At 35.1% G+C, this 12,420-nt stretch overlaps 1 protein-coding gene across 1 annotated transcript; it reads left to right on the top strand.

Moving 5' to 3' along the window:
- The first annotated feature begins 5,840 nt into the window (after positions 1 to 5,840).
- Positions 5,841 to 6,797, top strand: LOC125120717 (olfactory receptor 8K3-like). Its single transcript, XM_047769174.1, has one exon. It carries the CDS (start codon positions 5,841 to 5,843, stop codon positions 6,795 to 6,797), a length of 957 nt encoding a protein of 318 aa, XP_047625130.1.
- Positions 6,798 to 12,420: the final 5,623 nt, after the last annotated feature.

Here is a 12,420-nt window from a genome sequence, read left to right as displayed (position 1 = left end):
CCTTTAAGTATATACCCTAGTACTAGTCTATGGATAAGTCTAAAGGGTCTTTAAGACATGATGGTACACAGAAAAATGCTAACCTTTATCTCTACCAGGTATCTAATATTCTAATGTCTTGTTACATAGAATATTACAATCATCTGTATAATGTCCCATTGCTATTGTCAGTACTTTTCTGTTCATCTATGTGTATATTATTTGCTCCATTAATTACAGAATGTTTTAAAATGTCTTTACTACCATTTAGCAGTGTAGCGCCTTTACAGTTAAATGAGTATAGATATGTTTATTAAATGATTATGAATCCTTCATAGCTTATCATTTTGTATTATTTCCTTATGTATATCTTTATAGATGTTTGAAGGAGGTAAACAGGTAATATCCCCAGGAAAAAGAAACTGAATTTCAGAGAATTTAAACCATCAATACATTGGCACATGCTTTTTAGTATCAGAGCTAGAACTGTGTCCCATATCATATTTTTTCTGTCTTTTTAGGGCTGTACTCACAGCATGTGAAGTTTCCCAAGCTAGGTGTCTAATTGGAGCTATAGCTGCTGGCCTACACCACAGCCACAGCAACGCAGGATCCTTAATCCACTGAGCGAGGCAAGGGATCGAATCCCCAGTCTCATGGTTCCCAGTCAGATTTGTTTCCCCTGAGCCATAACAGGAACTCCTGTCCCATATCATTAAATTTCTTTTCCACTCTAATGCATATACTTTTTCCACTGAAAATCATTTTATACTGGAGGCCAAAGTGAATTCACGTAATAATTTTTATCATGAAGTTCCTTGCTTCAGAAACATTATCTTGTTTATCATGGAAAAAAAAATCCTCTGTTTCTTTTTGGTCCCAGGAGGGAATTAGTGTGTTCTCTCCTTGGGCCGTCCTTGTACATTTCAGGAACTTGAGAACCTGGTATAAAACTCCAAAGGTTTAGTATCCATAGCACAGCTTAATTAAATGAGCAGTTCATTTCCACAGGTAAGATAAAATGTTATTCATTACTTACAAAATATATCAGAAGTTACAGCCATGAATCTCAACCTAGATTATGTGTTTTAGTCTGTAAATCAAGATAAAAAATTTTAGTTTACTCAGCATTTAATAAAAATTAAATGAGAAAACTCCAGGGAACATAACAGGGAACATAGGAAAGACTCTTTACATGTTTAGGTCAATAGGTTTGGAAGTTAGACATTTTATTTAATTTCTTTGTTGGAAGATAATTTAAGTCAGAATAAAAGCGGTGAAAATAAACAGTTGAATTTCAAATTTAGAAAAGCTATTAAATGGAGAGAAAATGAACTATCAAACAGCCACTGGGTATATGACCTTTAGGGATAATAATTTTTTTTTTTTTCTCATGGAAGGATGTAAATGAATTTTTAATTTATTTTACTAGCTTGATAATTGATCTAGAAGCTATTCCAAGGTTTTATTTGTTTGTTTGCTTTTGTTTTGTTTCATATAATGGTCTGCTTAAGCTGGCAGTTTTATAAAAGAATGAAAATACATGAGGGTGTTGTGTTGTTTCTAGGGGATAACGTTCCCCAAACAATGCTGTATCACAATGAGTGTGCAATAGGGTCAAGTGGAAGTTGCTTCTAGTTTATATTTTAGACTTTAATCCAGGCTCTGCTAGTAGCTGTGTCTCCTAGAACAAGTTATAGATCAGGTGATTCTTAGTTTTCTTATCTAGAAAAAGATAGTGAATTAGTTTGAGGTTTTCTGTGTATATCACATAAGATAATGTACACAAAATTTCTCATACCTAGTGGCTACTTAATGGTAGCTGCTATCACAGCTTTCTGTCTTAGGCTTAGTGTTGGTGGCACTCTTCTTGTGGATGTATCATGCTTTGTTTCCTGACTGTATGAGGGTTGAGGAACTGATTTGATTGTAGTTTTTCAGAATGATCATGTTTTGCTAAAAATCTGAGATCTCTGTTTTGATCTTTCTAGCCTCTGTTTCCTAAAGTGAAAAAGTAAGGCACAAACACAATCAGCTCCTTAATTACTGACAGAAATGCTTGCTTAAAGAGTTGTCTTCAAATGAGTAAATTAACCTCATATTTTTAGCTATTATCCTTCAGGTTCCTTGAGTTAAGTAGGTAATTGTTTAATGGGACATACTTTGGATTAAAATATACCTTCATTCATAAATCACCATCTTGCACTATAGATAAATCAGAGAAATTAAGGAAATTATCAAGGGTGAAATTTCCAGAGGAATTTAGACAAACACACTATTATTTTACTGTCATCCCAAAGTCAGAATGCCAGGACAAAGCTGTATTTTTAAGGTACTTGATACCGTAGAATATTGAGGTTCAGTGGGTTTAATCTCATGAGAAAGGTATTTTAATACAATTTAATATAATGTAACAACAATGATTAAAACAAGAAAAACTTTGGTTTGGTGCTCATTTGTTGTTCAATGATTTGATGAAAAACTGTTTTTTAATTCTTATTAATATTTTGTAGGTAATAAAATTTGGAAGTCATATTTCACATGTATTCATCCTTCACATAAATGAAAACAATTTAATTTTACAAAACATATTTAATGCGATTCATAAATAAGCACTCTGCAATCACACTATATTCATGTAGCTGATTAAGACATGCACAAAATTTTGGTCTATCTTGGTTATTCTTTAGTTTGAAGCCTAAGGTTACCTTTGAAAGGTCATACTAGATGCTAAATCTGATATTTTAATATAAGGTATTAGAGCCAAAATTCATGTTCTTTATCTTCTACAATTGTGCTATCTCAGACACATCAGTTAAATAAAGGTTAGAATTGTAGTGAGGCTAAAAATTCGGCCTGTATGTTGTAAACACATGTTTTTTGATGAATACCTTTAGTAGATTACTCATTTATATATTTTTAAAAACTCATTTGTATATTTTTACTTGTTTGCCCTGTGCTTATTCCTAGCTGCCTAATTTCTTCTTAGTTCCTGATACTCTTTCATAAATAACCCTTTTTTTTTTGTTATGTAACCCATCACTTGAAAACAAGAATGAGAAATGGACAAAGAGAGTGAGAAACATTTTATAAATGATTTGACTATTTTAGGACACCAAAATAATACTTTGATACTAATTTGTATTATTACTTGATGATTTTATATTATTGTATTTAAACAGAACTAGAAATTATATTTGTGTTTATGTGTGTTAATGTGTGAGTTGTTTTTAAGTATACAGAAGTCAAAATTTATATTTATTATTTTTTTACTCTAGAATTCTCTAAGAATTAAATGATAATTTTTTTTTACATTTGATACTCCCACTTTTAAAAAAGTATGTATTCTTTGTATTAAAAAAAATCATCCACATGGATCTGGGAAGATTTTTCTGGGAAAACAAATACAAGTAGCTGCTTTCTTTTTCTTCTAAGAATAGTTTTAAGCTGATTTTCTGATTCCTTCTTGATGTATGTAAAATCTCAATTTGATAAAAACATAATGTTTCATGTCATGAATGTAAACTACTTATACTCCTTTAAATACATTTTGGTCTTTGACATACCATAGGGAAAATTAATTCACAGTGCTGAAATCTTGCTCCTAAATATGGTAGGTGCAATATTTATTATTTTCTCAATGATGAAGACTTTCAGTCCAGGTGCAGGAGACTCCTCAGTTTCTTTCTCTTTTTTCATCCACACTCATGGCACATCAATGTTTCCTGACCAGGGATTAAATCTGAGCTGCAAGGGCAACCTAAGCTGTAGCTGTGTGACAATGCCAGAGACTTAACCCACTGCACCTTAACCAGGCTAGGGGTTGAATCAGAGCTACAGCTGCCAGCCTGACCACAGCTACAGCAACACGGGATCTGTGCTGTGATGAGACCTACACCATAGCTCATGGCAACCCTGAATCCTTAACATACTAATGCCAGGAAATGAAGTTACAATGTCATAAATACTAGTCAGGTTCATAACTCGCTGAGCCACAAAGGGAACTACTCATTCTGAATCTTTGAACCACTTCTAGGGTATGCTTAAAATGGTTTATCTTTATCTTTGGATATAAAACTTGGGAAGAAGCCATTGTGGAAAACACTGAATGTTGAAATAATTTGTGGGTGGCTCAGGCCTCTATCCAACAAACAATAAACTCAAAACCAGATATTCAAGGAAGCACAGTAAAACTAATAACAAAAGAAAGCATGTGAATTGTATTTAAAAGAAAGTTTCCTCAATTGGGAAATCAAAGATACCCTGAATAATTAACAAAGATCAGTGACATCATTTCCTATGCTCAGATGCTTTGGGAATAACCAAGACATTACATTCAAGTTCCCAGGGTACTGTCTCCAAGGGGAGAGCCACTCATAAATTCCTCTGACTGCAGTCAGGCTAGGAATCACATGGGGGAACACGAAGGCATCCCTTGTTTTAGGTGAGTAGATGGCACTGATTAGCATAATGACTAGGAGCGCTCCAGTGACAATTTTCAACCTCTGTCTTCAATTTAAAATTATAGTTATGAATTTTAGTTGCTGATGCCAAAATGAACACACTATACCATTAATGTGATTTATCTTTTCATAACTATAATTCTGGAGAAAGCACATATTTTTACCACTGGTATTGTATACTTTGAAGGGAGTAACAACCTCGTTTCTATATGTTATGAATTAAATGCAGGGATTCTAGCTCATAACCATTCTGAAGCTGGAATAAGTATTTCTTAAAAGCTCCACCCAAGTTCTTGGCTAAGCAAAGATGCTGATAGTTAGGGAAGAGTTATTGATACTGTGTCTATGTCTTAGATTGTAACAGTTTCTAGTAGGGCTTTCAGTTATTCAGGAACATGAACTTACTATTAACTCTTTACATCATGCATTCATAGTTTTATTTGTGATGTAGATATCCGTGGCCTCTTTTTGTTATTTGTAAAAGGACTGTTTTTCAGAGTGTAAATTTCCCCAAGACAAGACTTAGTCAAGGATCATATAAGATTTATGTCATATATAATGTTTTTTGGTAGATGATTTTACCAAATATATGTATGTACCTACTTGCTTTTTGGTACATGATACTTATTTGGTAAGTGATTCTAGGAAGCAAAAGTGTGGGAAAAGGGTGTGTGAGATTGAGAATGGAGAAACCTAATAAAGGGTGCAAAAAAAAAGGAGTCAATTCCTATTGTATTTTTTTTCACTTTTTAAAGTTTAATTGAAGCATAGTCAATTTACAAGGTAGTGATCGTTTCTGCTGTACAACAAAGCAATTTCATCAAACATATACACATCCATTCTGTTTTAGATTCTTTTCCCGTATGGATTATCACAGAATATTGAGTAGAGTTTCTCTGTGCTATACAGCAGGTCCCCATTGGCCAGTCATCCCATATACCACAGTGTACATATGCCTATTCCAAACTCCCAGTCACCCTTCCTAGTCCCCTACAGCAGTGACAACACCAGTTCCTTAATCTGCTAGGCTACCAAGAAACTCACAATTATATATTTTAAATAAAAAACATTTTGAAAGATATCAATATCCCCACACTGATCATATATTTTTAATGATATTTTGCTGACAATCCATAAAAGGGCTTTATAGACCTTGTAATGACAACCAGGACATCACAAAAAAATAAATAAAATGACTATTATAAATCTCAGGTTGCAAAGGTTTCTAAATTTGACTACAGGTTCAACAATGGAGGTGAGTCTTGTTTTAAATGGTTCTATGTACAATTATTGGATTTATCTTACACAAAATGGCTTTGAATACTAAACTTTTAACAGATGAGATCTCCTGAAACCCACCATCTCTCCCAATGGTTCTTCCCACAGTTATTGTCCTTAATGGCTTGGATGGACAAGTGGAATCAAACTGTGCTGAGTGAATTCATCCTCATGGGAATCACAGACCTTCGTGAGCTGCAGGCTCCCTTCTTTGGGCTGTTCCTCAGCATCTATGCCATATCGGTGGTGAGCAACTTGGGCATGATCATCCTCACCAAGGTGGACTCAGGTCTGCAGACACCCATGTACTTCTTTCTCAGACACCTGGCTTTCATTGATCTTGGTTATTCAACAGCGGTGGGACCCAAAATGTTGGTAAACTTTATAGCTGATCGAAATACAATCTCGTATCATTGGTGTGCTATACAGCTGACTTTCTTCATCTTGTTCATCATCAGTGAACTTTTCATTCTGTCGGCAATGGCCTATGACCGCTACGTGGCCATCTGTCACCCTTTGCGCTACACAGCAGTTATGTCACAAAGAGTCTGCTGGGTGCTGGTAGCAGTCCCCTATCTTTACAGTGTCTTTCCTTCTCTAATAACCACCATAAAGATATTCATTTCATCCTTTTGTGGCTATAACATCATCCGTCATTTCTACTGTGACAGTCTCCCCTTGTTAGCTTTGCTGTGCTCAAGCACGCTGGAAATCGAGCTGTTCATACAGATCTGTTCAGTGTTTAATTTGGTTTCATCTCTTCTGATCGTGCTTGTATCCTACATATTGATCCTTAAGGCCATCCTCAGGATGAATACCGCCCAGGGAAGGCACAAGGCTTTCTCCACCTGTGGATCTCACCTGACAGTTGTCGTTGTATTATATGCAACTCTATCCTTTATGTACATGCAGCCCAAGTCCAGTCACTCCTTTGACACTGATAAAATGGCCTCTGTGTTTTACACGTTGGTAATCCCCATGCTGAATCCCATGATCTACAGCTTGAGGAACAAAGAAGTAAAAGGTGCTTTGCATAGGATATGGAAAAATCTGCACAAACACCCAATACGAAATTAAATTTGAATGTGTATACAATACATTCAACTATAGAGAATGGTTTGTTATATGTGATTAACTATTAGAAAGCTGTCGTGTCAAAACATGAAAAATAGAGACTTTTGTTTTTGTCTTTTAGATGTGCAGGTAGTGATGATCCCTTTTAATAATCAAATTAGTATTAAAATTTATGTGGAAATGCAAATGATCTAGAATAGCCAGGAGCAATATGTTAGTAGAAGAAAGATTCCAGAGGATTTCTAATAGCAGATACCAGTTCCTTAAATAAGACTAAATTATGTTCACAATTGTGTCACCAGTGCATATATGGACAGAGATACCAATAAAATAAATGAAAATAAATTCAATAGACTCACCCATATAAATTCACTTGACTTAAACCAATAGCTCCATTGCAATATAAGAAGGAAAAAAGAGTTTTTTTCAGTAAATTGACCTAGTTCAATTAGGTTTCCTATGAAAAACCATAGTCATTTGCTTGCTTCCTATGTAAAAATTAAATGAGATGTATAAACAGAAATGTGCAAGCTAAAATCACAAAGTTCCTTGAAGAAAGTAAAATAATATTTTTATCATTTGGGACAAGCAAAGATTTCTAACACAGGGTATGGAAAGTGATAATACCAAAAGATAGATCATATCACTCTTTCCAAAATTAAATATTTTTTTAATCAAAATATGCAGTTCAAGGGGTTCCCATTGTGGCACAGTGAAAAAGAATCCAACTAGGAACCATGAGGTTGAGGGTTCAATCTCTGGCCTTGCTCACTGGGTTAAGGGTCTGGCATTGTCATGAGCTGTGGTGTAGGTTGCAGGCACGGCTCGGATCTTGCATTGCTGTGGCTGTGGTATAGGCTGACAGCTCCAATTATATCCCTAGACTGGAAACCTCCATATGCCATGGATATGGCCCTAAAAAACAAACAAAACAAAACAAAACAAAATACACCATATGAGAGTGAAAAAGGAAATCCCAAGACAATGTATTTGAAACACATGCACCCCACAAACAAAGCACTGCTATGAGTAGTTTGTAAAAAAATGAATGCAGAAAACATTAAATGTCTAACTTCTAAAATCAGTATGATCCAGGAAGTCAACTTATTAAGGAGAAAAAAGGGCAAGGTATCTGAAGAAACACTTCACAGAAGAATGTGTCAAACCATCCAAACAATACATGAATATGTTTCAAAAAATTATTATTAGCTAAGTGCAATTTAAGATTATAATCTCATATCACTATACACCCATCAGGATCACTAAAACTCAAAAATTTCTTTGAACAATTTAAAATTGCATATGAACATAAATAAACTAATATTTTTCATTGCTTGATGGAGTGTTGCTATAAAATCTTTAGAAAAATAAAGATCAGTAAATACTAAATTTTAGTTGTGTATTCTCTGTGGTGTAGCAAGTCCATTTCTAAGTGGTTAGGTCTGCTGGAAGATAAGTATTAGCTTATCTTGGCAGATGTTTTTATTATAGATGTTAGGTAAAAACAGCCCAGATATTATGGGTCAATATATAATGACACATTCAGTGTTCAAATGTCTTCTACGTAACAATGCAAGAAGGAATAAGGGGAAGTGAGGGACCGGGGGGGACAGTTGAGGACTAGGAGGAGTGGGAGAAAGATAAATAGATACTATATTAAGCGAAAGATAGCAGACTCTCTTGAAGATTACCAATATACACAAATATGAAGAATACTGAACTCTACTCATAAGACACCAACTTTGTATGTTAAATATTTTTTGTTTTCATAATATGTGATACACTTAAAGGAGATATGTAAGCAAGAATGTCAGATTGATTTCACACTTAGAATTCAAGTAATGCAATTAATATCATTATAAAATAAAAAATAAAGCAGGTTAATGAGAAAATTCAATACTCATTTGTAGTAAACTGGCTAGCAGATCAGAAAAGCAAAAAAAAAGTTTATAATGATACTCAACAAAATTTCTACATATAGGGATAGGGTGAATAGGAAGAACACAGAAATTTTAGGGTAGTGAGAATACACTATATGACTAATGATGGATATATATCATTACATTTTTTTAAATCTACATAAAATATCTAATGTAATACTGAAACACTGTAATCTGCTCCTCTGAAATTGATCTCAGGACTAGAAGAGCCAGTCTCACTATTTATAGTCAGTATATATAAAACACAGTCATTGGTTCACTATAATAAGGAAATTAAGGTACAAAACCAAGAAATCCCAAAGAGCCATTTAAAAAAAAAAATCAATGACTGTTATAATTAACAAAAGAAAGATCTCTACATAATGTATTAACAATAATAGATGCATTTAGCAAAGTTACTGGATACAAAAATTTAGAAAAATCAACTTTATTTCTACATCCTACTCACAAAGATTTGAAAATAAAATTGAAGGTTTTTTAACACTTACAAAACCATAAAGAAGAAACCTAATTTAGTCTAATTTAGGAATAAATATAGCAACAAAATTGAAACCCTCAGAAATCACACTTTAACACTTTTTTTTGGCCATTCTCCCACATATGGAATTATCCTGGAATTGAACCCCCATCACAGCAGAGACATAAAATCCTTAAACTGTTAAGCCAATGGGGAATGGTAAAAAAAATTTGACATACATTAAATAAGTACATATATGAAAACTGATACCAAAGTTGTCCATGAAGTGGAAGACATTACTGCAACAAAATATAAAATCTTCAGATTGATCCATAGGTTCAATATTATGCCAACACATATCCTCCCTCCTTTTCCTCCCTCCTTTCTTTCCTTCCCTCCTTCTTTCCTCCCCTCCTCCCTCCCTTCCTTCCCTCCCTTCCTTTGTCTTCCTTTTAGAACTGTGAAGGCTTATTGTAAAATTGATTCAGAAAGTAAAGCACCAAATATATCAAAGAGAATCTTGAAGAAAGAGAAGACATTTACAAAAGTTGCATGTGACATGGCCAGATATTACGGCCTACTATAAAGGTTTTGTAATGAAGAAAACATTTTTGTGAGGAAAGACCAATCAATAAAATAAGTAAATCCAGAAACAGATCCACACATCTACTGTTACCTGACTTATGGCATTTTCCAAAACAGAAGGAAATATTTTTTCAATAAATGTTATTAGGAAAGTTGCATGTTAATTTTGAGAAAAACATAAAAGAATTGGATGTCTACACAAGATCCTGTAAAGAATCAATTCTACCTAGATTAAAGACCCAAATGTGAACTGCAAACAACAAACATTTTAGAGGACAACATGGTGGGAAATCTTTCTGATATTGGAATATGCACATTTTTTTAACCAGAACACACAAAGCAATAACTATATGAGATTTTTTAAAGATTAATTAGACTATTTTAAGTAATAGAGTAGAATAAAAGGGAATGAATAATCTAGAACTACACATTACAACTTATTTAGTATATTAAGTAAAATAACCCAGATACACCCAAAAATAACATATAGTATTTCCTTTATAACAAATAATAAAAATAGGTGAAAATAATTTATGTTATTAAAAGTCAGAATATTATATTTGTGTGTGTGTTTGCATGAGTGTATGAATGTGTGTATAAATGTAAGGGGACAGGGAGGATTAAGATGGCAGAATAGAAGGACTGGAACTCAACCTCTCTCCTACAAAAAACAAAATTCACAACTAAAGGCTGAGCAATCTCCACCCAAATGGACTGGAAACCTTAAAAAAGATATCCTACTCCAGAAGAAAAAGAGGAGGCCACATCAAGAGGTAGGAGGGGCGATTTCATGATATAAACAACCCCATACCTCCTGGGTGGGAAGCTCCACAGACTGAAAACTAACTGGTTCACAGAGACTCACCTACAGAAGTGATAGTTCTGAGCCCCACATCAAACCCTCACCTGCAGGGATCTGGTACTAGGACAAAGATCCCCTGGAGCATCTGGCAGTGACGGCCAGTGGGGCTTGTGCGCAGGAGCTCCACAGGACTGGGGGAAATGGAGACCCCATTCTTAAAAGGCACACATGGACTTTCAAGTGCACTGGATCCCAGGGCAGAGCAAGGTCTCCATAGGAATCTGGGTCAAAGCTGACTGCAGTTCTTGAAGGTCATCCTGTGAAAACAGGGGTGAATGTGGCTTGTCTTGAGGGATGGACATTGAAAGCAAAGCTCTCGGGAATATTCAACAGCTGCCTTCCTCTGGAGGTGGCCATTTTGGGATAATCTGGCCCCATCCTTCAGTCAGCCTGAGAAGCCCCAGGGCAAACAACAATCCAGGTAGGATCACAGACCCACCCCTCAGTAAACAGGCTGCCTAAAGACCCCTCAGGCACCCAGCTGCCTCTAATCCCATCCATAGACAAAGCCCCACCCACCAGAGGGATTAGAATCTGCTCCACCTACCAGTGGGAAAGCATCAACCCCTCCCATGAGAAAGCCTACAGCAAGCCCCCATACAGACTTCAGCCACAAGGGGGGCAGATGCCAGAAGTAAGAGAGGCTACAACTCTATTATCTGTAAAAAAAGGTCACCACACAAAAAACCTATAAAAATGAAAGGACAGAGAACTATAACTCGGATGAGGGAGAAAGGAAAAACCCCAGAAAATCAGCTAAGTGATGAGGAGATTCTCAGCATCCAGGAAAAAATCTTTAGATTGTTGATGCTAAAGATGATGCAAGACATTGGAAATAAACTGGAGGCAAAGATGGATAACTTACAGGAAACACTGAGCAAAGAGATACAAGATATAAAACTTAAGAAGAGATGCAAAATACAATAACTGAAATAAAAAATTCACTAGAAGCAGCTAACAGCAGAATACAGGAGGAAGAAAATGAATAAGTGAGTTGGAGGACAGATTAGTGGAAATTATGGATGGAGAACAGAAAAGAGAAAGAAGATTGACAACAAATGAAGAGAGTCTCTGAGAACCCTGGGGCAACATTAAGCCCACCAACATCTGTATTACAGTTGTGCCAGGAGGAGAAGAGAGAGAGAAGAGGGCAGAAAAAATATTCCAAGAGATAATAGCCAATAACTTCCCTAACATGGGAAAGAAACTACTCACTCAAATCCAGGAAGCACAACTAGTACCATATAAAATAAACCCAAGGAGGAATACACTGAGACATATTAATCAAAATGACCAAAATTAAAGACGAAGAAAATCTTGTCTTTACAGCAAATACTAAAGGAACTTCTCTAGGCAGAAAAGAAAAGACAGCAGCAGGAAACAAAAATTCCACAAATGACAAGGCTCACCAGTAAAGGTATATATACAGTAAAGATAGGTAATCGTCCATGCACAATTATACCACCAAAATCAGAAATCATGAGAAGAGGTGGGTACCAAAGCAGCACACTGGAGATGAACTTGAAATTAGGAGAACAACTTAAAACAATCTCATATACATATAGATTCATATCAAAACTTCAGAATAACTGCAGACCAAAAATCTACAATTGATACACAAACTAGGAATCTCTGGAAAAGAAATATATCTCATAGTAAATAAGTGTATAATCCTCCATGAAAGGGGTTATTTGACATCATTCTTGGAATGCTGAAGTCTTCTTACATCTGATTCTGATTTCCTCTCCATCAAACAATTTATGATAATTATAGTTAAATAAT

The sequence above is a fragment of the Phacochoerus africanus genome, chromosome 2, assembly GCF_016906955.1.
Source record: "Phacochoerus africanus isolate WHEZ1 chromosome 2, ROS_Pafr_v1, whole genome shotgun sequence".
Taxonomy (NCBI): domain Eukaryota; kingdom Metazoa; phylum Chordata; class Mammalia; order Artiodactyla; family Suidae; genus Phacochoerus; species Phacochoerus africanus.
Note: the sequence above shows the minus strand (reverse complement) of the source record. Positions and strands in the feature narration are given on the sequence as shown.